This window comes from Thunnus thynnus, chromosome 14 (genome assembly GCF_963924715.1).
Source record: "Thunnus thynnus chromosome 14, fThuThy2.1, whole genome shotgun sequence".
Lineage (NCBI taxonomy): Eukaryota > Metazoa > Chordata > Actinopteri > Scombriformes > Scombridae > Thunnus > Thunnus thynnus.
This window is the reverse complement of record NC_089530.1, coordinates 26,127,687-26,155,194: the sequence shown is the minus strand read 5'-3', so window position 1 is coordinate 26,155,194 and position 27,508 is coordinate 26,127,687. Positions and strand designations below refer to the sequence as shown.

The 27,508-nt window shown below is 38.7% G+C and overlaps 1 protein-coding gene across 1 annotated transcript in view; it reads right to left on the bottom strand.

Annotated features, from left to right (window-relative positions):
- The window catches only part of LOC137197565 (contactin-associated protein-like 4), a 71,767-nt gene that overhangs the window by 30,214 nt on the left and 14,045 nt on the right, over positions 1-27,508 (bottom strand). The window contains exons 2-8 of the mRNA XM_067611060.1: positions 23,701-23,851; positions 17,627-17,820; positions 13,406-13,553; positions 10,069-10,272; positions 2,541-2,716; positions 2,294-2,440; positions 483-750 (exon numbers count right to left, since the gene is read on the bottom strand). Of these exons, the coding sequence (XP_067467161.1) occupies positions 483-750; positions 2,294-2,440; positions 2,541-2,716; positions 10,069-10,272; positions 13,406-13,553; positions 17,627-17,820; positions 23,701-23,851 (1,288 nt within the window). The remainder of the gene's footprint in view (positions 1-482; positions 751-2,293; positions 2,441-2,540; positions 2,717-10,068; positions 10,273-13,405; positions 13,554-17,626; positions 17,821-23,700; positions 23,852-27,508) is intronic.

The window sequence follows — 27,508 nt, the reverse complement described above, 5'->3', positions numbered from 1 at the left end:
TTGACAGTGCTGCTGAAGCTGGTTGGGATTCAGTATGTTGTTCAAGGACTCTTTACCGAGATTTGAACCAAAATGCACTGGTTTAAGGATTCTCTCTCTAAAGACAGTGGATGCATTTTTTCTGGCTTTTAGATGTGTTGGAACTGACATCAAGGCATTTTATTTAATTTTTTTTCTGTCCTGTTAGCTCTATGTGTGATAATGAATATGCAGTATAAACCTTTACATTGTGAAAATGGTCAGTTTCCAGCAAAAAGCCACTAAAAGAACCAAATACCAATTACATAATTAAAGAAAAGGGGTTTCCTGTTCATGCTGGGTTACATTACTAAAAACACAAGTCAGTTCCTGCTCTGTAGCATCTGTACTGTAAATTTTTAATTGTTAATCTGGAACTGGACGCAAAATGGAGAGATTTTACCACACAAGGGATCACAGATGACGGAAAACCATTAAAGTTGTGAGTTGCGGGTCAGACTGACCTGCGCTGAGCTCCAGCGGTGCCCTGCCCGACTTGTGGACCTGTAGATGGAGCCTGGCTTTGCTCAGGTACAGCCACACCGCCCCCCCTTGTTCCGGCAGGTCAAAGGTCAAGAGCAGCCCCGCCTTGTTCCACGTCCGAAACTGAAGCCCCACTGACACGCCCGTCGATGACAGTTCTGTCACCCCTGGCAACCACAGGAAACTCTGGGGGCTGGTGAACGTCATGGCAACAAAAACGGGCTCAGCACAAGAAAAGGTCACATTGCCCTGAGATAGATGGAGAGGAGGAGAGGAGAGAAGACGCGGAGAGAGAGAGAGAGAGAGAGAGAGAAATTATTACAGCGAAAGAGGGAAAACACGGTAATGCATGAATATGAATTAATTTGAGAGGCTGCATGGCGGTGCCCTGATGCACAGAGATCTCATCAGCAAGTCTCCTTAAAGAGCATGAGACTATTACCATAATGATAATAGCCAAGCTTAGAATAAGCACCAGCAGATCAAACTTAAAGCACCAATGTCACACAACAGCTCTCTAAGGTCATAGGGGTAGTAAGGGGGAGCAGAAATTGAGAGCGAGAAATAAGATGGCGATTAGGCGACTGGAAGCACTCGGTCAACTCTGTATGCAGGCTCATAGTTTTGAGAAGTGGTAATTACAGTAAGTCCCCTGCCGAAGCAGCAAAACTGATATATTACATCCCAGGTTCTCTACTGGGAACACTGGGTTTCTATTTTCAGTGGAGTATGCAGCACACAGACACTTGATCAAATCAAAAAGCTCTTTGTGGTGCAGTTAAAGTGATATACATTAATGCAGACTGAGGAGGAGAGAGCCGCAGAGATTCAGTGGTGATGCACATTAGCTTGACACAATCCAATAAACACACACACACAAACACACACAGGCAGATATATAAACTTGCTCTCTCTCATTATGGGCATTTACAGTAAATTGGAAGTAAGTGAGGAGATTTTTTCCTTCTTCTAACATTCAGAAATGTATATGCACTTAATTTAGTCTTCTGCATTTCCCAGTTTCCGATTATTTGATTTATCTTGACTGTGGCACTGCACAACAACAGGAATACATAGAGGTCAATATTTATTCCGTAAATATCTGGTATGTAAGCAATAATATACTCGACGTCCTGTTATATAAAGATAACAAACTATAGGCAAAAGCAAAAACACCCCGTCGTGAAATGGATTGTGTTTCCTCTGCCAAGCTCATTATTTTTTTAATCAATGACTCAGAGTGTGTTATGTAGCTTTTGCTTTGGCCACTTACCAAAGCAAAACAAGACAGGCTGTGTTCAAGTCATTATCCATTTTCAAAGCTTGTTTGAAGTCAGTTTAACGCATGGTTAAGTCAATTGGATTATTATTATCTATCATTATGTATTAATGCAGCATCAAGTAGAAGCATTGTTGCTATAGTTACCAACAACTTTATATACAGTTCTTGTGGTTACCTGACTGGATGTTTGTATTTTTTTAGTGTTTTTGATGGACGTTGTATAATAATTGTGTTTTATAAGCATATATGTGTTAAAATAAAATCTATGAATATGATATTGTTGTTGCTAATGGACTCAAAATGATGGATCCAAATCTATATGATGCTAATTTCTGGCCAAAATGTCAATCAATCAATCCAGTAGATCAGATATATCAGTGAATCCATCTGGAGGACTGTGTGGCGTCCACTAAAAGGCAAACTGCACATGTTTTGTGTGTCTACAGTGTCTTAATACAACACAAACACACACCCACACGCTTTTCATTTGAACACTGTGTGCCAGTTTACCTTCATAGTAACCCGCTGGTCTTTCTGTTTAGCGAGATCTACGAGGTTCAGGTTGTTGTAAACAAGGTTTTCCATACAGCCGTGGAAGTCCCTGTTTGAGTCGCCTGACCTCCGAGAACCAGGACCCTGGTCCGCTCCTACACTCATCTGTGAAGGGAAAACATGAGCATAGAGACAAACATACAAAAAAATATAAAAAATAAAGCTGAGCTGGTGTGAATGTAAGTAGTTTTATATATACACACACCTGATCATGGTCCCAGTGAGTGAATCTCGACGGGATCTGCACCCACAGCGTGCTTTTGTCCACAGTGAGGTTGAGGTGAGAGCTGTGATGCTCGACCGCGACGTGGTGCCAGTGTTGGTCGTCTAACAGGCTGCCCAGGGACATGAGATGCCGGCCGTCGGGAGAAGAGCTCCTGCCTGGAGCGTGGGAGCACGACGAAGAGGAGGAGAAAGAAAGATGAAAAGAGGGAGGAAGATGTAGCGATGATGGTAGATAAAGGAGAGTGAGACGATGACAGAATTTAAAGGAGAAAGTTGATATTTTGAATTTTATTTATGAATTAAATAAATAAAATTTGCACAATAAGGGATGTATTTCCTATAAATTACCAAATAAGTTCTGCAAGGTAGCACACAATTAAATACTCAAAGATCACAAAAACGGGTGAATTGTTTTCAGCAAACACAAATGAATGTTGATGCGTGAAAACTGATATTCAGATAAACTAATTTTCTGTCATAGCCGGATAAAATATGGAGTTTTTTTTTCCTAATGTTTATTCACAGAGAGAATTTGACTCTGAAATCTTTGCATTTTCACCAGCATATTAGGAGATGTAGCCTTCTCTGTTTTCCATCTGTCTTTGTGAACAAAATAAGCAAAGTATTCCTGTTTACACCTTATTGTTTACACTGGCAGTGACTGGTGTTTAAATGTGTTTGAACTGGTACTGTAGTGTCATGGTTTTCAGATAATCTCAGAATCAGATCCACAACTGAGAAAGAACCAGAAAAAAAGATAGGTGATAACACATAATTAGTACTAAAGGGAGTAGAAAAAAAAAAAAGGTAGAAAGACATAAATAAATGACATAGGAAATGCTGCACTCCCTAAAGTGTTGGCAGAGAACAGAGTTTTCTGCTGAGAGAGGGAGGTGAAGCCAGAGCTAAATGCACTCGGTCATTAAATATGAATTAGATACCGTTTGAACCAGACAAAGTTGTCTGTGTGGCAAAAGAAAGAAAGAGATATGGGGAGGAGGAGGGATAGACAGAGACCAAGTTAAATGTGTTCAGTTATCAATCACCATTGATCTATCAGATGGATACTTGGCATAGCGGAGGGAGAGACTAGAGAGGGGAAAGGAGACAGACAGAGACAGAAAGGGAAAAGATGCAGTGTACTTAATCATCATTGATCAGCAGACTGATGTTTGTACATGCCACACGGAGAGAAAAACAGGGAAATGAAGGTCAGTTTAGTCAATACTGAATGATACAGACTGAAATTATGTACAAGGCTAGACTATAGTTAGATATACTGAATATTCCAGCTTTTAGAATTAAGTGCTTTCACGTAGAGTTAAACTTTTTTGAATTGTTTGACAGTGCTGCCGACCTTTGAGGGAACTAGAGTCCAAAATGCAGGAAGCTACTTTATTTGCTCCGTCTCATCATCACATTTTATATATTCTCCCACTGCCGAAAGGGACAGAACACCGAAAAGAGGTTTTTTTTCTCTTCATATCTATCATACCGTGAAAGAAACTAGCCACATCCAATGCATCACCAAGCTTTCAGCACAACTTATTTTATGAGGCTGCGTGGCTGAATTTAATTTAGCCTTTTCCTGGTGTGATTAAGTACTGAAGAGTCTAGCAGTCAAGTGAACAGAAAAAAATGCCTGATGTTGTATTACTTTCATGTATTCTAACGTTATCTCTCTGTTATCCATATACAGTATGTATAAAAATGTTCCAAAGCTAGTTAAATATTTAGGAGGGCCAAGGTATGACTATTAAAAAAAAAAGTTTTAATAAGGAGCAGAACATTCCTTCACAACCTGAAGATAAGCAAAAAGTTTAAACCCTTATGTTTTTAGTTGCTGTTATCAATGTAGGAGATCTGTCTGAGCGATGACGTTTGTTCTGTAAGTGCTCTTCACGTCTGCAGTACTTCAAGAATCTCTCTGTGTGACCTCCAGAATCACTGATGGTTCACTGAGGTCATCTATAAATTCAGCGTGCATCCTCTGGATTCATGTAACCTTCTTGAAGGGATTCTTAAACTTTCTGAATCCTTTATTTTCACAACCCAAGAAGCTGCTAAAAGTTCCTCAAAGCCTTTTTTATTTTTTTACAGTGCACGTTCCCTTGTATGTTAATTCCAGATGGCTCCCTAAGGCAATATCGCCTAATCATCTGCTGTCTGCTTCTGCATTACGGCTCTACGCTGTGACTCTAAATCAAATTGTGTTGGAAGACATTGACAGGTCTTATAAGATGACAGACTGCTGTAACTGTTTCAGCGTTTTCAATTTATTCCGTTCAGCTTAAATGATTGAGACGGTACACACAACCAGTCAACACAAGAATAATGTGCACCCACTTGAACCTGCTCACAGGAGAAAGATTTTTTAAAGAAGCTTGGCCGAAAGAATAAATTAAAAGGAAAAAGTCTGATATCGATTGATACAATGTATTCCTCACTGTTTTAGTTCTTCATTTTGCAAATCTCTTTAAGAATGATGTATACGAGATGCCAATTGGCAGGAAAAAAGATGTTGCTAGAATTAAGTAATCATTGTAATTGCTTCTTTCCTGTCCTTCCCGGCTGTCCGCTCAATAAAATCAGCAATTTTTAAACTTTAGCGTTAGTCAGCAGTCTCTAAACATATCCACAGCAATAACTCCAGATGGAAACTGTAAAATAAAGTTTGAATTGAAACGTGTCTGAAGAAGCCATGTTTCAAAACATTAAAACACCGAACAAGTGACTAAACCGCGGGACCACCGGAGCCTCGTAGGCCACGCAGCCAATCATCTTGTCCTTGTGTGTGACTGGATCAGGTCAGCTGTGGGCTGTAAAATTAAGCACAGCTGGCTTTTTCTGACATGAGTGTGTTGCTTCTTGGATGAAGGCTAAGCTGTTTATTTACAACCCTGCAAGACTCAACACAACTGAAAGACCTTCCTATATATCAGTGGATAGAGTGTGTAGAATAACAAGGTAAGCCAGTACTGCAGTATTGAACACGACACACAGCCCACTATTCACTGTGACAGCTGAGCTGACAGACTGTATCCAGAATGAGTCATTGCCCGTGTGCGCCAGGCATCTTCAGTATATAGCTACAGTATGGGACAACAACTACATGACGGGAATAATTAAGATGTTTTTCACAGATTATATATATATACATATATACAGTATATATAATTATTGCTAAAACAAAGCCCTCTGTGTTGCTAATAATGTGCAAGATCTCAGTTTTCTACTGAGAGGGAACAAAGAACAAAATAATATCAACCTGACAAGACACATTTCAGGCATTCAGCTTTTCTGTCGTACAGTTCCTGCAGCCTGTTAACACACAGAGGCTCCAAAAGGGATTGAGAGCCCGGCCCGAGCAGCTTTAATATGACCACAAATCAATCATCTCCATTTCAACAGCTTCTACCTGAAACTCTGAGCCTCACAAAGCAGCCTCTGACAGCTCCTCTGGGAAGAATTTGAGCCCTCGCCTTCAGGTCATGAGTTAACCGCACGGATAAACCCATCAGATCCATCTTTCACTTTAACCCTTTACGCCACACATTTGCACAAAATGAAACATGACCGCTCTACCCTGCATGCCCACTTAGTTGGCACTTTTTTAAGTTTTAGGCACTTTAGATGTTTAGATTCTTATCCATTATGCAGTACTATCAGGGAGGCGTCGATCGGTCCCAAATTGATTCTGCAGCATGACAACGACCCCAAACATGCAGCCAGAGTCATAAAGATCTATCTTCAGCAACAAGAAGAAGAAGGAGTCTTGTAACAGATGGTTTGGCCCCCTCAGAGCCCTGATCTCAACATCATGGAGCCAGTCTGGGATTGACATGAAGAGACAGAAGCAGTTTGTATGAAGTTAATTGATAAATAAAAAATATCCTTGTTTTTGAAAGCATCCTCACTTAACTTTTAGTGCCTAAAATCTTTGCACAGTACTGCATGTACACGTTTATGAACTGTATTCTGTGCCTTTGTGCAAACAAATTCAGATTAAAAGTCCCATTTGTGAGATTAAAACTCACAAACTGGGATTTTTAATCAAACTGCAGTTTAAGGACTTCATTGGTTTACATAATTTATGTCTAGAAATCTACTTTCTTCCCTTATTTTATAGAAGGGAAAGGTTTCATATATTTCTGACACCTTCTTCGTTATACAAAGAAAAGCTCAAGCAGAAGGCACAAGATCAGTGCGGTCCCTGTTGGTATATTTACTTTCACAAAATATTCCAGAGGGGAAAAAAAAAAGAACTGAGCTTAATTATAAGCCAGTGAGCTACAGAACTATAAACAGACATTTTGATGAATGTATAGCAGAGAGGAAATGAGATGCTTTTGGAGAGAGTGCATACATTTTAATGAGCCAGTGTATTTATTCACACAGTTTGGACAGCTCTAGACAAACAGAGTGGAACTAAGTGTCTCCTGTTAAATGCTGCTGAAGGCTGCTAAGGGTACACAGGGGAACAAAACTCCCCTAATGGGTTGTTACAGTGGGGGGGCCAGACCAGCAAACACTAATGAAAATCTATCGCAGGTAAAGGTGCAAATCAGTTAATTACCTCTGTTATAATTTACAAAGTTAATGTTTTTAAACTTTTAAAGGGGTGCACAATCAGCTAGAATTACAGTAGACAGGCTGGTATTACATCTTTAGTGCCAGCAAGGCAGTGAACCAACGAAACTGCTTATGGCATGCTGCACTGTGGTTGACCCCTCTGAAAAAATGCACTAAGGACTACAATAAGAGTTTATATGAGTGCTGTAGGACACATTAGTCAGTTCAAATAGCAGAATATAATTATTATGATTTGAAAAGTAACAGTAGAGAGGATTGACAGGAAGTGACAAGCAATAAAGGTCTGCTGCTGGAATCAAAACGCAGACATTGGTGTTTTTGTGATATGTGTCTTAACCAGTAGGCTACTGGGATGTGCCAGCATGAAGCAGTATTTTTGCAGTGTGTCTAAATGCTGCTGTCTAGCCGTCTGGTTTAAATTTAGCCGATTTTCATATTCATAGAAATGTAAGTTTCTCAGTTGTTTCAGAAAGATTCATGACCTTTGGTGCTAATGATGTTCTTTCAAAACCCTTTACAAAAACTAGAAAATAAAGAGAAGAGTGGTGGGCGAGCTTGTTTGCTTACTTGCTGAAAATGTGACATTTTTGTTCATTTTCACTTCTGCAGCAGTGTTTTGTTGTTGGAGGAAGCTGCATCTCGCATCCGTGTCAATCATGAACAGCGTGTGTTTTGTTCTTGCTGAAGATTGTTTTTATTGCCAAACATTATATGTACATGCACATTTAAGTCACCAGACATGTTCCTGTACAATGACAGCTTTACAACTGAGGGTTCAAGGCTGACACACTACTGGCCTGTACATTTTTTTAGAGTAATAGAGCACGAAATGGAAGGAATAACCCCATCTGAAAACGAAACATGAGAAGGAAGTCAGACAGAGAACTGTAATGATATATTCAAAGGGTGGTGAACTCTAAAAGGCAGAAGGAAGAGGGAGAGCAGAGGGCAAAGAGGCGGAGAAATGTGACCAAAGCAGCGAATCGGCAGCTTATGACTCAAAAAAAAATATTAAGTGATAAAAGAAATGGTGAAAGGGTGAAAAATAACAACAGAAATGCAGAGAATGGTGCAAAAAAAAAAATCAGTCCATGGATTATGAAGTGAATACACACTATTTACAGATTTGTTGTCAACACCAAACTCAGCACAGCAGAGATGAGTGACAGTAAAGACTTTTACCCTTCAGCCACATGGCTGTTCTCCAGCTAGACCACAAAGGGAATATACGGTACTGTCTAATGAATTGGAAGGACAAATCTAATGCATCAACTGCACCGGGAGGTTAAGACCTTTAATTACACATGCTGAAATCATAAAATTAATATAGTAGTCTGCTAGGAGGGACAATCACTTATGGAGTGTTTCTGTGCAGCTGAGTGTAGAAGCTGGTCTCAGCAGTTTAGATGCGACTGACATGAAGAATAGTAAGCAAGGTCCCACATGAACACAGTGCCTTTGAGTTGAAATATTTCTCCAATGCTTATCAGAACAGTAAGTATTCCACCTCTCCTCTATATAAATCAACAGCATGAAAAATATATATGAAAAATATGCACAACAACAACAACAACAACCAAAAGAAAATGAGCACAGCGACAAAAAGAGCACTCCAGCGATTTGGTGTTGCATGTCCATGAAGTTGGGGGAACTCACAAGGAAAAGAAACACAAACAAACACTCTGCAGAGGCTGATTACATCTTCACTTTCAGTTTCTAGTATGGGTAAAGCTCCAAAAACACTATATCCTACATTTACAGTGATGCAACTTTATAGCGTTTTTCATTAAACCCTCCTAAATGCTGACGTCTTTCAGTCTCCACAGCTTCAGTTTATAATGCAAGGCTTTAAATTTTTAAAGAATAAGGCTGGCAATTCTGTATTTTTCTTACTGTCAACAAATCTCATATGCAGAGCCAAACCAACAATGAATTTATCTGCTTACAAGTATTGTATGTGTGTATCTAAAACCTAATATATCTTATTCCGCTGTGCTTTAGACCTCCGTTGTTGTCCAAAAAACTATTAAAAACATGTCAGTGAGCCGCACTGGTGCACTGGCTGACATGTTCTTTTTCTTCCTTAATAGTTTTTGAACAACAGAGAAACAACACAGGCACAGAGAAATAACATATATCAGGCTTTAGATACACACTCAATACTTGTAAGTAGATCAATTAATTGTTGGGTTGCCTCTGCACATGAGATTTGCTGACCTTAAGAAAAATATAGAAAAATCGACAACTTTATCCTTTAAGTCTCAAGCCCAGTTCAAGACAAGCCTGATGGCATAATCTGAGTTGTTTTTGCAGACTTTGGGAAGCTGCCTCCAGAGTAAGCCAAGACATTATACAACTGTTACGGCTGGCTGAGTGGAAGTGCTTGTGACGAGTAAACTGAACTTCATGAAATCAGAGGAGTTTAATCCACAGTACCAAAGCAAATACTGAGCATAAGTAGACGACACAAGTATAAGAACGGAAACCAGTGGTCAGCAAACACCATGTTATTGTCCGCCAGTAGATCTGTGGGAGAGCAATAAAACTGCCAGGAAGGTTCAGCGACCTCATAGCTTACTGATATTGCCAAGAAAAACAATCACAGGCTAATCAGGGCAAAGAAAGTTGCTTGATATGCATGGCTTGGTGGCACAATCCATTAAAGAGTTAGTTCACAGGAATGAACGTAATGGCTTCTAATACACAAGATTCCCAAGATAATTGTATCACTTGGAAACTTTTCTTTAAAGCAGTACACACTTGACAATATTTCAAAGTGAATTAAGTTCACTTAGTTTGTTTGATAATGTGATGCAGCACCAGCATGACTTTCAGTAATCTTGACACTGTGTGTGTGTGTGTGTGTGTGTGTGTGTGTGTGTGTGTGTGTGTGTGTTTGGAGGTCAGAGTTGTACCTTTTTGGAGGAGCAGAAGAAGCTTCCCTTTCTCTAACTCTAGGGTGAGGCTGTGCTCGCTCTGTCCCTCCGCGTGAAGCAATATCCCAGAGTTCCTCAGGGTTTTAAATTTCAGAGAGATGCTCTCTCTGGTCGTCTGTCTCGGCCGGGGACTCAACCTGTAGAAAAGGCTGCTGCGACCGTCGAAGCTCACCACGTCAGAGTCTGAAAAAACAACACGACCGCATGTTACTCAGTCCTCTGTACCCGTGTATGAAACAGGAATCATCTGCGAGATATTGTGAAGGTAGGGGGTACAATCATTACTGTAAACACATCACAGGAGGCCTATGGTTATGCACAATGTGACAAAGGTACCAAACTTTATATTGTTCTTTTGAAGATCTGCAAAAGTTATTTCTCTCACAATTGAGGCTATTTCTCAAAACATATCTATTTAAATCTCATCCCTAATCCATCTCTTTCCAGTGGAGTTGGCAAGATATTGTTCATAGAGGACAACAAACTGATTTCATCATAAATCATTTCTCTACACCTTCAAGATATGATAAAAAAAGAATTAAATATTCAGAAAATGTTCTGAAAACTTGTAGGAAATACATTTAAATGATTTACACATATACCCAACATACATAATTGAATAATTGGACTCATATATGGAAAAATAAATCCTTTTTCTGTCTCTAATCATCATCAGAAAACCTTAATTCTGTAAATAATTCTTTCTCACAGATCATAGATTGTACTTCTAACTTTGCTTGGTGATATTATCCTGTTTTCATGCTCACATAATTCAATAACATAAACATCTGTTTAATGAACTGAAGGGAGTTCTGAAAAAAAAAACCCTGAAAAAAACCTATATTTTAACATTCAAGACATCCAGTATTTTATATATTGCCTCATATAGTGTGTCTTTAGCATGTTTTTACTTCACTGGAGGCGTTAAGTGAAGACTGAAATCATTCTGACATACCTGCCATACCTTTGACATACCTTTGAAGAGCACTTTCAAAGATAGTTCAGGTTGTAGTACAAATATATTCTGCACGGTATTAATCCACATCCTCATCTCTGTTTTGATTCAGATTATGTATCAAGAAAGACAAAATATTTGTTTAGTTTGCAACCTGCAGTTTGGATTTTCATCTAATTTCTGCTCAGAGCCATGATTGAAATGCAGAAACTCCCAGAGGAAAGAAAACCGAGTGAGTGATTAATCACAAACAAAATGTTAGACACTTGGAGAAGCTGGTCTTTTTAGCTTGTCTCTGAATATGACAAGCAGATTGATTACAGACCATGGTGCATCTTTCACGTTATTCAAAAAGAAAATAATACACTAACATCGCCCGTCTTTTCTGTTGCTGTGCTGATGCTACAAATCTGCTGCCTACAGAGTCACCATTGAAGCATCAAATTAGAAATGTCAGCTGAGATGCTTCAATTATTGAATTCAGTGGATTTTGGCATTTATTGCTGAAAGCAGTACAAACCCAAAAACTTAAATTATTCAAAAGTCAAAACCCCAGAAGTGTTTTTCTTCTTCTTTACCTTTTGGATGAAATGAAGAAAACTTGCCAGCAGCCTCAGAGTCTAATTAAAGCACATTTCTTTAAGTTGAAAGCAACCATTAAATCAAACTGAACCAACAGACAAGCGCACTAATCTGCTATAATGCTATTTTTTTACCAATCACACTCTTGATTTACTTGCACCACGGTTACAGAGAACATTTTATTTAAAGGTGTTTAGTTCCTATTGTTTTGATATCACCATTTCATTTTATCTTAAAAAAATGTAAACACTCTCTGTCTCTCTGTCTGTTGCCGGGGGCAACAAAGTTATAATTAACTTTTCGTGCTGACTCGACCTCTCATAGACATATTACCTCTGCCTGTATTCATGTAACATAATGAAACTTTGTCTAGAAACCAGCAGAAATAGCAGGAGGTAAGTCTGCTATTACTGTCATTGCCGCAGCTGTCGTGTCCTCTTCTGCCTCCTCCTCTGTCCTTACTTCTTTTCTCATGCTGTTTCGGGTTTTCCTGCCCATTCGTCACCTGTCCAGAAGGTACCAGTCGGGCCCCCACTGTCCATCACATCCAGTTAGTGTTGTGTATGTATTGTACACATATATAAGGCATGTTTACATCCATCTTTAAATTCATATTTTTAATTTACACACTGCAATCTGATATGCCAGAAGTGTGAAAAAAACAGACCCCAAATATTGCAAAAAGTTTCTGTGTCGATAAATATAAGATGCAATAAAAGCAGATGGAGATTTCTGAATGACATTGTGGTACCTTCCTGTTCTGTAGACAAAGTGTCTACATGTCTCACTGTTATGTCCCTCCACTCAACTAGAAAAAATTAAAGAATAGAAGAGGATGGGTGTCTGGTAATCTGGTACCATGTTGCATGTCTTCTTTTTTCAGCCTGATAAAAATGTCAAAAGGATGCAGGTGGATGAGAGAAGACAAATTCATTCATTCAAACAAAACACTTTGAATGCCATGTTAGATTATGGAAATGCCATGATGTCTCAGAGAGTTACCAGTGGTGGAGTCTAAATTACTTAACATAAACATAAGACAGTTGAAAATGTCATTGTGGGATATATAAAAAAAAACAAAATATAAAAAGACTGAAATGAAAGTATGATCTGTAATTCCTTTTTAATATTCCAGCAAATTCAAGACAAAATATACTCTATTCAAAAGTCCCCTAACAGACATCTTTTAGTGCTCTTTGAATGATAATTTGTGTCAATTATGTTTTTTTCCATCACAGAGTTTGATTACATAGTCAAAATTACTTAAAATTACTTCTCCAGTGCATACACACTGAGGAAGGACTTTAAGAAGGAAACTTCTTGTATCCAGCATTTAAACTTTTAAAATGAAAAATATTTGCATATTACTAATTATTCTCCCTCAACTGCTGGAAACAAACAGTCTAATTCAAGCAGTTTTCATTCTGTGTATACTGGCTTCAAGTTTCCACATAAGAAACTTGATGACAGCCTTTTAGTTTCAAACTCTGCACATGCATCGTTTTTGCACAGCGAAGGTCAAACTAACAATGAGCAAAAAGGAGGAGGATTATAAAGATTTGTAAGAACTGTTCTCCCCCCAAATTTGGCATAAAGGGCTGGTTGCTGAAGACAAACCCTTGGGTTTATTGTTTAATGCATGGCTAAAAAGCTGATTAGTAACTGGCTAAGAATGTCTAGTGGCTAGAATTTGAACACTCTAATGTCCTATTTTATGATGTGAAACAAGTAATCTCAGTTTATGCCTGTAAGTGAAAGGTACAAAAACCCAAGACTGACTGTAAAGACATCCGTAGGTCTCCAGTCTGAGTCCGATCCGACCGTTGGGATTCCAGTCCAGGGGGATCAGGCGGACGTAGCGAGCGATTACTGGATGCTGGAGCTTGTGCTGGACCACGCTGTCTGCGTTACTGTTACCTGGAAAGGCCTGGAAAAAAAAAAAAAACCCTATCAGCGGTAGCTAAATTAGTTTTCTGGTTCTCCGTCAATACACCTGTCCATCTTTCACTTGTGAGACACCATAAAGATAATTGTGTTAAAAAAAAAAAAATCCCTCTGGATCTTGAGCTTACTACTAAATAAGTGAACATGTTCTCTTTCATCTTTTTATTGAAGTTGAACTGCAGTCCCTAGGGCTTCTGTGAGAAGTGATACGTTTGATTTTCCTCTTAATGAAGGGAATATTGTGGAGATAGGGCCACGTTCCTGGTGAATGGGTTCTCAATCAGGTAGAAAATTAGATTTGCGAAGCACTAGATGTAGTTTTATATGTATTAGACGCCTTGGTAAACACTTGGTCCATAGAGAATAACATTTATTAACCTCCTTGATCCTAGAGCACTCTTTCTGGGATTTTTTAAAAACCTTTTTAAGCTTCAGTTTGGACTTGATATTAAACCATTTTTAGCATATTTCCTTATAAACCTTAAACCCAGTCTCTCTGCTTTTACTCTCTATTCTTTCCAGGTAGTTCTGTTTCTATTAAAATAAACTTCTTTGCTTGATTATACCCCAGTATGAATCTTGATATCTTTGAGACTCAGTGCCTGTTCCTAGATTACCTCTATTTCAGTTTTTTGATTTTCTTCTCCGTTGCCCCCCGTCACATTTCAATGTTTCCTTAAAAAAACCTTTTTTTTCTGTATACTGCTCTGATCCCTTTGATTTATTTGTTTTTCAATTTGTGCAAATATACCCCGCCCTCCAATTAAACTTTCAGCACTGTGAGGACATAAAGGCGCTACAGGATGGCTCAGTGAATTATGCTCTTCTTCAAATGGAGGATGTTTACTCAGCTGAAATGTCCTTGAACAAACCACCGAATCCCTACTAGCTCCAGGCTGTTGCAGCAGATCCTGACCTCTGACCTCCTCATGAAGGTGAGGGGAACAAGGATAAATATGTATGCCATTGAAATTTATATCTGGTCTGGACGATTCCTATGAAATACCGAGTCGCCTGAGTAAATTGTCACAATCTGGACAATTGTAACACAGTTCCCACAGCTTTGAACAGCTGAGTCTGTCAGAAAACAAAGTCCCAATCTCCACAAATGACCGTTTCCTGCTGAGGAGGCCGAGGAGAACAGCGCCTCATTTAGTTGAGGTATTGTCTTTTGAAATATGACCCGAGTTGAGAAGGGAAAATCCTCCAAAGGGAGACTTTAATTGCAGAGAGAAAGAGAGAGAGAGAGAGAAGGAAAGTAAAACAGAGGCGCCGGGTTGGAGGGAGAGTCTGAGAATAAAGCAGAGAAAGAATTTGGTAACATAACATATGAGAGAAAATGAGGGTCAGATCCTAAGAAAGCTTTACATAACCAAACTCCTCATTAACTAGCACCAGAATCAGGAGAAAATTTTATTAACTCTACTTCACTCACCCTACTATCTAATACACAAACTCAGATGTACTCCTAGTGGATTCTGTGACTTCAAAGCATCGTTTTAAGCTACAACATGATGATTACACATTGAAAAAATGTAAGTAAGAAAAACTTGATCTATAATACAGTTTTTAAAGATCATGTTAAATGGCATCAATTGCTTTGTGTCCAATTTAAATCCCCTAAACATGCTTCTCAAATCTTAAGTATTATAAATAAGCAACAAGCAAAGTTTAGCTCTCAGTAGTCTGTCAATCTGCTTTATCAGGACTGTGTTGATTTTGTTTAATCAGATTTGATTGAATATGTGACTCTCAGCTTTCTCCATCTGAGCCGCGCCTCCTTCAAACCGTTGAAAGATCTCAGACAGAAACAGAAATACAGAAATCTTATCTGTTAAATAACCAAAACAGTTCAAACTTTGGCAGAAAAATACTGGTCTAGACCCCATCGCTCAAAGTAAGAGGCTGATTGAATATAATTTCCTTTAAAAAAGAGAAATGAAAACAAATGATCTATTTAAAACACTCTTGGTAAAGGTTCATGCAACTAAATCAATAAAGGTAAATGTCCCACATCCATTACCTCAGGCTCCACACCTTCACCTACTGCATGTTTCTAGCCTTTTTCACTTTTGGCTCATATTTTCCTTTCAGTAGGACGTTCATTTAACAGAATCTGCGTCTTCACCTGTCCTAAAAGGAAATCTATGATGTATTTCCAGTCCCTTTAGGTCCATTAACAGTTAAGGATGCTATCGTCCCTGATTAGGAGAATATATACGACCGACACCATCTGCTCATTCACACCTTTGTAGCAGCTGCGAAGAGAGAAAGAACAGAGAAGATGAGAGAGGAGGGAAAAATTAGAGAACGAGAGAACATTACTCAGCCTCGCAAACTCTGGCCTCTGAGTTTAAAGGAGAGAGAGGTCCTGGAGGAATTGTGACTGATGAAACAGCTCAGCAGTCAACTCTGTTCCCCGAAAGCTATAATAAACTAGGCTGACTAATATGTGGAGCTTTAGAAGGACTTTTGAGACATGCTGCGGATTTATGCCAAGTGTGAAATCAACAAGCTTTTAAGCTGTGAGAAGCCCTTTTCTGTTCTCTCTCTGAAGGAGTCTTAGCCTGACATTAGTTTTACCCTCGCTGTGAGAGTCTTAACTCTCATCAACTTTAAAGTGAAGCTGTTCGTCACAGCATCGCTGTAATAGGGAGAATTTTCTGTCTGTAACAAGAGCCGCGAGGAAAGGCTCGACTGCCTCTATCTACTGTCTAAGGGTAAAATGCTTCACACATTCAAGCATGGGCAAAAAAATATTAAAACTTGAGAACTGTTATGTGAGTAAATGAGATGCTAATTCCTTCGTATTTGATAAATTTGAATAAACTGGAGGTTTGTCCTTGACATGCAGCTTGATTTGTTGGCTAACTGAAAACTGATTTTTCAATTAATCGTGCCACCTTAGTGAGCAGCGCTTGTTCTTTTCATAGTTCGTAGGGGTTCGTTAGCACATCTAATAAACCTAACTCATCATTAATAAAGAGGAAAGGCCAATGATGGCTGGTGAACGGCAGATTCATGCTCTTACTTCTCTCCAAATGGTCTTCTGCTGTCTGCAGGACGATGCCTCAAGCCTTTTTATGGATATGTTTTAAAACAATACTCTTTGCAGTGCCTTTTTTAAATAAAACTGTTTAATACTGTCTATCTAACAGTATTGTTTCAAGTAGTCTTACTCTAAGTAGTGTGTGTGTGTTGCAATACTTATTTTTTTGCACTTTTTTTCAGATTTTTTTAAAGTAGCCCTATAGATATGTAGACAAAACAAACAAAGAAACACTCAAATAACTTTAAATAAAGAGAAACATCATAATGTCACTAGTTACATTTTAATGTAAGTAGCAAGAAATGGGGAAAGTACCATGAGTAGTAAACGATATCTTTGCTGTTTTTGCACTACACAGTCTTATTTTTTACAGCTGTGTTAGATCTATATTACATACAAGTACAACAATTGGCAACAATGAGATAAATACATCTTTCTTTGGTCAGAAAATGGTAAAAATAAAAAATCCAACACATTTTATATATGTATTTTATCCTGAGGTCTGTATTTTCATTGTATATATAGTGTTATCATACTGGTGAGAACGTTGGCTGAGGATGTTGAACATCACATAACATCACTTGAAAGCAAATTACATGCAAAATTATTCATATCAGCCTTTAAAGGAATATTATAGGTGTAATAGCTGCATTTTTCGCACCCAATAAATTTTGTCGTTAGGAAAAGTACAGGTGTAAATAATAAAATTATGGATGGCTGGATTACATTTAGCTGCTCCAGTTTCAGTGCATGCTGGCTCACTGTCACATTGTCATGGCATACTGGGACACTTGAATAGAGTGAAGCCATCATTAATGTTATCAGTAACACCTTCGCTTTTCCCTTGATGAAAAGTCAAAATATCTGCTGTGAAAATTGTCTCCTGTAGCTCTGTTTTGACAGAACACCTTCAGACTCACTGTTCTCCCACATACTGCTGTTAAATCAAGTTCTATTATTACACTAACTGCAGAGCTGTCAGTAGAGTTTTATTATAACACACTCACCCCTATACTGTCTTCCTGTCGATACTGTTTCCAGTTGTGTCCCGTGTCGCTGAACATCAGCAGATAGGCCGTCAGCCAATCAGAGCTGCCGTAGCGGCCTTGCGTAGCAACGGCAGTGATTTGGGTCCGCCCACCCAGGTCGACCTCCAACCACTGATATCTGTCTGAACTGTGAGGAGACCAGCCTCCAGCTCCTGGACAGAGAGAGAGAGGAGCGAGAGAGAAATGCCTCTGTAGCATCTAAAGAGTTAAGTACTGACTTATTTTTTTGGGCGAAAAGTCATATTAAGAGTTCTTTAAAAAAGTAGAATGAACAAACACTGATAAAACCATTAATTGTAAGACACTTTTCTCAAGAAAATTAGTTAAGGATGCTGGAAAATCAAAAGGGAATAATCACTTGTTAATCACTGCATTAGAAAGGCCAAAGACATTTTCAGACAAATGCAAATCCGAGTTTTCAGTTGTCTCTTAAAAGAAGACGAATCTTACTCAACTTATTTCATCAGACACAAACTTTTCCATACTTTAAAGGCCCTGAGCGGAAATGATTTATCAAATTCTTTCTTTGATGTTTAATTTGGAAGTTAAAAGAGTTTAATCTGTTGCTTAAGGACTGTTCCGTGCATAATATGAGCTGCAGCCGAGGCATTTATGGCGAAAACCACAAGCCTTATACAATATTAAAAAGTGGGCAGTTCATAGCAGACCTTCATATAATCCGAGTAGCAGTGCAGAGACCCATAAGATGAAGACACGTTAAATAATGAAAATACCAAAAAGTGTGTGTGTGTGTGTGTATGTTTGTGTGCAGAAGTGAAAGTGCTGAATCAGAACAAAGGGACATTTTGCAGTCAGGACACCATATGCACTCATTTTAAAGGGAGATACGCCTCTTTTTTCTTATTTATTTATTTAACAGTCAACACAATGGACATTCATTGACTGTCCCAGAGTTCACTAGATAGCTAAATTTCATCAGCAGGCCCTGGACAGGCAAAAGAATTATATAGGTATAGTAAATAAACATTGCATCATACAAAACTAAAAGCAAGCCTCTGTTTAGTATCTATGTGGTTAATGGTCACATGATTGGTTCTGTTTCAGCCATGATTTCAACTGTGATTTAAAACTAATGAAGGCAGAGCAATGTCTGATAGTGTTAGGTATTGTGTTCCAAGTTTGCTGCTCTAATGGAGAAAGCTGACCAGCCATATTCACCAGCTGCACCACACAGCTGCCTCTGGTAGATGCTCTTGTTTGCCTAATGTTATCTGAGCACTCTATCATTGGGTCGGGGCGGGGGGCGATGCATTCCCTACACTCTAAACTCTAACCCTTTCCCTGAGGATGATCAGTACTTTTGCTTCTTCCTTTCCTGAGACGTTAATTTTTTTCCATTTCCTGGCATCTTTGGCCTCAACCAAACTAACAATCTTTTTTTTAAACCAACCCTGGAACATCTTCTGACCAATGGTTTGTCCAGGTCTCAACTGATTCTACTTAAACGCCGAAAGGTCGATTGATGTACGATCAGAACCATGTTGTCCGAGCACCTCATAAATCAACTGTGTTAATTGGTTCACTGAAAAGTGGAATGAAAAGCCGACCATCATAGAAAGGGGAGGGGGGAGATGTGATATTGTTTAAATATGAGGATAACAGTGAATGTTTTCAGACAGGCAATCATGTGTTGCACTTGGTTGTTCACATAATAAGCAACAGAAATAGTTGTGTCAAGAATGAAAAAGGAGAGCTACAGAGGGAAGCTTCCTTCTTACCTCCACACAGCTGACCAATCAATGCATGAAGTGGGTGTGACACTGTCGGCAGGGTTAGGGGGGAAGGAGCCTCCGAAGCTATTCGTCCATCCAACAGGCTCATCTGATATAAACGCCCCTTAACCACAACTGGACTTTTAGTTCCAATTTTAGGTACTGGGATTAGTTTATAGGTTCCAAAGTACCTGGAAGTTTTGGTCAAAAAGGGGCTTATCTTCTCTCATCTCTGGATCTCATCCCCATGACCTCCAGCCTGCCCTCACCTGCACCATCTCATCCCAGTGGTTCACACTGGGAACACCCTTAAAACTATCACCTAACACCTAACGTTAAGTCGACCGTACAACATTGCTTCATCATTATAATACTGTTAAGCCATAACACGCCATAATTCACACTGATGTTAGAGAAGTTGAGATGTGTTTTTAGTTCTAACAAAACTTTTCTCCATATTTCAAAAAGACAACTTATAGTTGACTTTGAAGACAAATCTCTAATTAATACCGGCAGCCATAGACTGTAATCACTGTCATTCTTTTGTCACTGCAATTTCCTTTGTAGTGACAGTCATAGATTGTAGAAAAAATAATGATGCAGTATCAGTAGCAAAGTTGTTTTAGAAAGAACTTTTGTGTCTGGGCTCTCTGCCAGTTGAGTCATTTGGTATCAGTAGTGTTGGATGTTGAGGAAGAGCCTTCAGGTATAATGAAAGGAAAATCACTTGGTTCTTACTTGGTGCTTAAGCCTTTGTATCGTCTCATAGAAGCAAGATTTTTTCACCAAAATTTCCACAGAAGCACATCAGACGAATGAGAATTAAGTCTTGAGACCCCAGTTTCATGTGGAAAAACTTCCCATTTCCAAAGAATAATTGTTTTTTTTCCACACAGCCAAGGTTTTTTTGGAGCCAGGAATCTCATAGAGACATAGAGGAGTCACTTCCTCTCCCAAGGCAGATTAATATAATTTTGGTTCCAACTTGGATGATTTATAACAGCACTGCCAGAGATTAGCGTTTTGAACCCAGCCTCAGTGTTGTGGACCCAAGCATCTGCCTGCCCAGAATAAAATGTGATATAAAGCTGCAATGTTTTGAACAGAGAGAAGCTGGCAGTTGAGATGTCCGTGATATCATGCCTGGATATCAACTGTTGCAGGGGGAGACAGAACTAAGCCATACTGTAATACAATGTTGGCTAAGCTGATGGCTTCACCACATGCAACAGATGACAAACAAAGTCCCTTCGGCCATCAATAATGCACCGCTACTCTGACAGACAGACAAGAAAAGAGACAAAAGACAGACAAAACCTGTCTGCAGCATCACAGAGCAAGAAAAATGTACAAATAGAGCTGTATTTTCTTCTTTATTATATACTAGAGAGCTTTTCATTTCAAGTTCTTGGAGAATATAAATTTGCATGGGGATGTTAATAATTTGATTGTATTTTGATTACAGTGTTTTGACCATTTACTTACTAGGTAGGTATTATTAGTCCGAGGCTTGTGCGTATTTGATAAGAATTTGTGAGCTAGAGCACTTTTCACTAGTACAAGAAAACATTAGGCTTTGTTTTCAGAGCCCTCCCTGTTCAGTCTCATCCAATTTATGTTTTCCTGAGAAGCCTATAATTTGCACAGAATTACTAGGTTTAATCATTTGAATTCTGTTTGGCTGTTTTTAAATAACAGTCGGCAGTACTGGAGCTGAAGCAGCAATTTTAATCAATTATATTTAACTCTATTTAAAAGCACTATGATCGCATTTTACACGTGATTATAACATTTTTCCAAATCGTTGTGATGGTAGAGGCTTTTGTGGAAAAAACAAAGGAATCCTGGTGCATTTATGTGTTGTTTTCAGTAAATTCACTCTCAGTGCACCAGCATTGGAGTAGTGTCACAGTGAAGCTTTTTGTTATTCAGAGGTGCAAAAGTCAGAAATTTTTAACTCCCACACAGTTCCACAAGTTTTTTAAATAATAGAGTGATTGATCATTGCCCGGCAACTAATTAAAGGACCAGTGTGTAGGATTTAGTGTCATCTAGCTCTCCAGAATCAGTGTTTGGTTCGTCCGTTGGCGGGCTCTGCGGAAGAAAGGGCTCGTTCTAAGGTAACGAAAACACAACAATTCTTATTTTCAGCTGATTAAACATTATATTCCATTTCTGCCGTCCGTTCCGTTAGATGCCAATAATTTCTACACAGTGCATCTTTAAGGAACATGAGTAAAACATGCATCCCTAATTTTGTATTTACAACGCTCTCACGTAGGTTAATCCACGGGTTAATAAGACAACTGATCGGGAGAAGCGAAAATAGCTTGGTGTTTCTCTTAAACAGAACTGTGTGCCTCTGAGAGTCTCTGCTTATTTTACTGGTAAATTAACTCAGAATGAGGCGGTTCCTCAAAGGACGACTATAGAAGATGAGGAGCATTAGCAGCAGCTGGAGGAGAAGTAAATGAGCAGGAGCCGTTAATTTATACACTGATTTGTAAACAGAACCGATGGGATACTAAAATTAAAGCCGTTTTTATTTTTACATCAGTGAAGCATTTTGTTATGTTGTGGATTCCCTCTGAAGTGCATGTTGTCGCTTTGAAAACTGAATTTGATTTATTAATCAATCTAATTCAGTTCTATACTCTAATTCAATACAGCAAGAAATCATTGGCAAGGAGCAATACAAGAGCTAATGGGCTAAACTCTCACCAATCAAACACAGAAGAGATGTTATCTGGCTCTATATATTACCTATGTATGCGCATTTAATGCACACATTGCATACACAGCTGCATCTTTAAGAGACTGTGTGTACATAATGGCATGTATGCATGAATCCATACAATGAAACAGGTTTTTTTTAATCTATCTGGTGAATGTTACTCATGTTTTCAGTGTACTATTCAGGACAGTGTGCGTCTTGTTTCACTATTTCTTCATCTCTTTGCTTCTCTGTTTTTTCTGTGCAGGTAAACTAACGTATGTTTTGCCATGCAGACGCATCTGATCCTCCTTTAGCAGCATCCGATCCTTCTTTACCCAGATGAAACACGGATCGGTAAAGAGACAGAGCAGATTGACTGAAGTGAAGGAACACAGCGGTTGTGTTCGCTCACTGCTTTTGCCATCAAACACAGGAGGAAACAGCAACCTGCAGGCTGTGTTTCCTGCAGTCTCCCAGGTGGTAAGAATCACTCAGATCCTCTGCTGTGTTGAAGACAAAGACATCACAGCGTTTTCATCTGATTCTTGTCTCTGGTCCGACAGTAAACCAGCAAACCCTTCCTGCTATAACGCGCCAAAAAGAAAGATGTGTTTTCTGAAGCCCCGTATCAGCACAGAAGTTTTTTTTCTTACACTGTTTGTCAACTCCCATCAATTCTTCTTAAGACAATCGCCAAACTTTTGCAGAGTCTGTGAAGCATTTATCTAATACACCTGTAATATGTGTATCTAGAAACACAGCAGGTAAGGAGGCAATAACCACTACTCTCTGGCTTTATCTGTCCGTCCATCTATCTTATTATCAGTTTGTGTGAATCCAACTCAGACTTGTCTTTGATCTTGATTGCTGTGTGTCCTGCAGGGAAGTGAATCATGAGGTGAGCAGCACTGCTGCAACACATCAGAGCAGAAACAGAGGGGAGCTTCCTTTCACCGCTTATTTTATCTGCACAACCACTGAAAACATGAGAGGGAAGAGAGAAGAAAAGAAGACAAGAATGCGGCTATCATTTATTGATGTTAAACTGCTACATTTTATATGTGAATACCGGGGAGTATAGCTGAGGGAGAGATGGAATAGCTGACATGCACAGGCCCGAGGGAACTCCTGTTTCTCATGAACAGTAACATCCAGTCCCTTGATGTTCAGTCACATATTACGACGTCAGGCTGATTCTTAATTAACCTTAATCTAGAAAGCCTTGAGTTTAAACATATATTCTCTTTAAACAGAGATGTCAACATCCTGGTACATAGATAAGGAAACATCAGATTTAAGGGCAGCTACCACTGAGGTGTGTTTGAGCAATGCATGTGCAGAACTCCCAGCTGCTCCAGTGCAATGTCAAGGTTGTTTTGGGCAGCTGACAGGTGTGAATGTGTAAATGTAGTTGCTATTGTCAGCTAAGAAAGACACAACGCATCAACATTTCAGTGTTGTACAGTCTGGGAAGAGTCTCCAACTATAGTGAGTATGCTGCTTTGTGTTGCACAATACACCACCTAACACATTTATTAACCAAAACACATAAGAGATATCAGCCTCGAGGTATTGTTACTCACCTTCCCTCCGGTTCAGCTTAGCGAAGCCTGGCCCGTGGCTGCTGGACAACTGGGAGGAGCTTCTGAAGGATGATGGGAGTAGATGGGATACCAGCGAACTGTGACACACCTCTGTGAATGACAGCGCAGAGGGTGCAAACCATTTAAAATCCTGACATAATACACACAGGAGTCAAGATACTGCTGAAAACTGTTTGACTGTCAGCTCAATAGTGCCTTCATTGATTTCAGTGCCGAATGTATTAAAAAAGCGCATAATCCTTATTTATTAGGCCTAATAATAGTCTTGTGAAAACAGCTTCTTTTTTTTTTTACTACAGTGAGACCCTGTTGGATAAATAATGCATGGTGCCCTAACTAACTGACAGAGCAGACTCATTAATTAGATAAACTGGCCATTTTTGCATTCCAGCAAGTACTCGTTGCAATTTTTAATTTGTTTCTTTTATTTTATACATTGAATTTGCATTGCTGAACAACGGTGTGTGCTTAAAAAATAGATAACTTTTGAAAAAGCTCATAATTAAAGGCCACCCAGAAAACATTTTATACATTTATGAGTAAACTATTATCATTTTTCTTGTAATACACCGCACTGCAGACTTACAGTAAATGACCCAGCAAAGGCTTCAGCTGAATCCCCTGTGTTAATGGATGTATCTTTGCTGCCGGGAGCCAAATATCTCTGAGAGCTCAGATATCTTTCGGTGAGATTATATTAATGAAGCATCTTGAGTTGTCTTTACTTTGTTTAGTCGAGATTTAATCAGACTTGGCCTCACTGCTTTGATATTGGATTTCTGCCTGTTACGGGAACTTACACAGAAGGTTTGACTTTGGTCTCTCTTTCATGGGACTTTGATGTTATCTAGCTTTTGTTATGTGTTGCTTGCACGGTGCTACAGCACCTTAGCAATACACTATTCTAATGTGTTAAAACATTATTCATTGAGTCTATGAAACCCTGATGTAGTAGTCAGTTATAGAGGTTTAAAATGTGAAATTTATTATTATTTATTTGTTGTTTGACCAATAATTATTTGCTGGGCATGTACAGCCTTTATTATTAATTTGATTTAACGCAGTCAAAGTGAAAAAAAAGTAAAACACTCTGAATCGCAAGATCAATGCTTCACCAAATGTAAAATTATTTAAAGTAGAGTTAGCAGTAGCCAAATATAAACAAAACTGTTTCAATGGTAAATAAATATTTGTATATTTATGGATTTAGTCATTTACATACAGTGTCGTTTGACTAATGGTAAATCAGAAATGCTCTTTCAGCATATGAAGTTTATGAATCTGGAACATGGCTGGTTAGTAGATAGATAGATAGATAGATAGATAGATAGATAGATAGATAGAGGTCTATCTATCTATCTATCTATCTATCTATCTATCTATCTATCTATCTATCTATCTCTATCTATCTATCTATCTATCTCTATCTACCTCTATAGATAGAGGTAGATAGAGATAGATCGGGTCTCTGTGCCAGTGACAATTGTTCTGCATTAAACCTATACATTTTTAAAATGAAGTATCATGAGCTAAGGTGCCATCTAACACAATTATATATGAGCTGCAAGAACACATACAGTCCAGGCTCAATGAACTGGGAAAGGTTTGAATATATAAGAGGACCTGAGCACTAATCATCTCTTTAGAAACTTTAGAAAATGCAGTATTTTTTTTTGAAACTCATAGTTTCTATTCAAGTTAACTAAAACATGTTTGAGGTTTGTATTGTTAGTCAATCCCATGCTGCTGTGAACAGACTAGTAAATTAATAATGAGATAATTCTGTGATAATTACTGCTGCAAAATTACTTTTGTCCATATCACTACATGCAAGCAATGTTCTGGACATCTTTTGAGTTCCACATGGGGAACCCAAAGAGCAAATTTATTTGCATCCTCATTTTGCTCAGGTTATCACATGAAAAATCCAGCTGTCAGGTGCTCCTCTCTATACTCGACAGAGGTAAAATAAAAACATTACAGCACTAAATAAAATATTACAGTGCTGTAAAATATGTAATATTTTTTTAGTTGAAAGTCTCTGTAGAGTCTCACAGATGGGAGGAACCAGTGAAAATTATGTTTTCATGCATCAGAAAATCAATTTCCTGTTAAAGTAAGTAGTGTGTGTAACTGTGTGACATCCTGTGAGTGGAATTTTATACGATTATAAACCTCGATAGATTTTAAACCCACCACTGAAACCACTTGACCTTTACAACCATCAATGGGTGACTGACCTTTCTCTCTCTTCTAGGGGTTAGGGTTGCCTCATTTATTAATACAAGAAGTGTAAGAGCAGCAAACATTACTTCACAAGGATAAAAAACATCTTTATCACTTATCTTTTGACCCAGAAAAAAATTTACAACCCTGAAGGGCAAGACCTCCTTATGGCCCTCAGACACAGATGATATATGGGGGACGGATAAAAGAAGTGGAATTATTGTAGCTCATGTGGGAGATAAAAAAAACTTCCAAATCACAAAACTAATTTTCTTCACTTACGTTTGGGTTGTTTACTGAAACAGGTGGGGCACAAAAATCCCCTGACACATTAGCAGGAAGTGGAGATAAATGTTGAGCACAAGCTGGACTCCCAACGGCTAACACTGACCATGAACATAGTGGAGGAAATACTGCAGAACATTAAAATACTAAATCTTGCTTGTCCCAGGTGCTTTGCTGAGGTCTTCCTCCTGAGGGTCTCAATCTCGAATGTTCTGAGATGAGAAATGAACATTTACTCCTAACAGTTTAAAGAGATCTGGCCTGTGGGAGTGGGACAGTTATTTTTCCATTAGCTGGTATTAAAATACAGGATATCTACCCATTTGAGTTCACCTTTCCACACTTAGTATATGTCCTTTTTTTGTTTTGGAGTTTGACAAGAACAAAAAGGGAGTCTGACTACAAAGAAAAATGTAATATACAGCATAAAGCTCTATATCAGAAGACAGAATTTTGTTTACAACCACTTACAAACCACTTGTAAAAGATTATGGTTAATAGCTTTCTAATTCATAAGACATTACATCTTTGAAAACACATCTATTAACTGAGAATCAACTAAGAAAATCACTGTGAAAAGCTGCTTTTCCTCTACTAGCTTTAGCATTAGCTCTGAACTCACTAAAGCTCTGGAAAACTAAACCACGATAAAGCTCTGATAGATCTATTTTTAGCCACTAAGAGACGCTAGTAAAGTTAGCAACCACATAGCTAAACACAGAAAATTACATAGGTCTAATTACATTGTGGACTATACAATATTTACTCGATACAGTCAGCTGCTGTTCTTACAGTAGCTCTGCACGTTTCTTATGTTGTAGTGAGTCTTTAAAGACAGTTTCAGGTCCTGTTTCCAAATCACAAAGTCAATTGTGCTGTTGGTTAGCGCTGTCGGCTAAATAAAGGTGAATCCTTTTTCAGACTTTGGGTTTTTTAAAACCACCATTCCAGTTTTAGTGCACTTTTAGAAATCTCTCACTGACACACGGAGGATTCAGTGTCGAGGCTGCTGTAGAGTTTTAGTCTGACAGCCTCTGGCCTTAACAGAGATACACCAACACAAATTGAATCATTAGTCTTTCCTTTTCAGCTCTCACATTCAAAGCTCTGTGAGCCTGAAAACACTATAAACTGAAAAACCCTCCCTGGACACCCATGACATGTGTTAAATCATCATTTATTCAGCAGAGTGAGCTTCACTAGTGAGCTTCACTCCTCTCATCCACCTATCTCTCCATCTGCTATATAGCATCCACTTTACCATTTCGCTGAAATA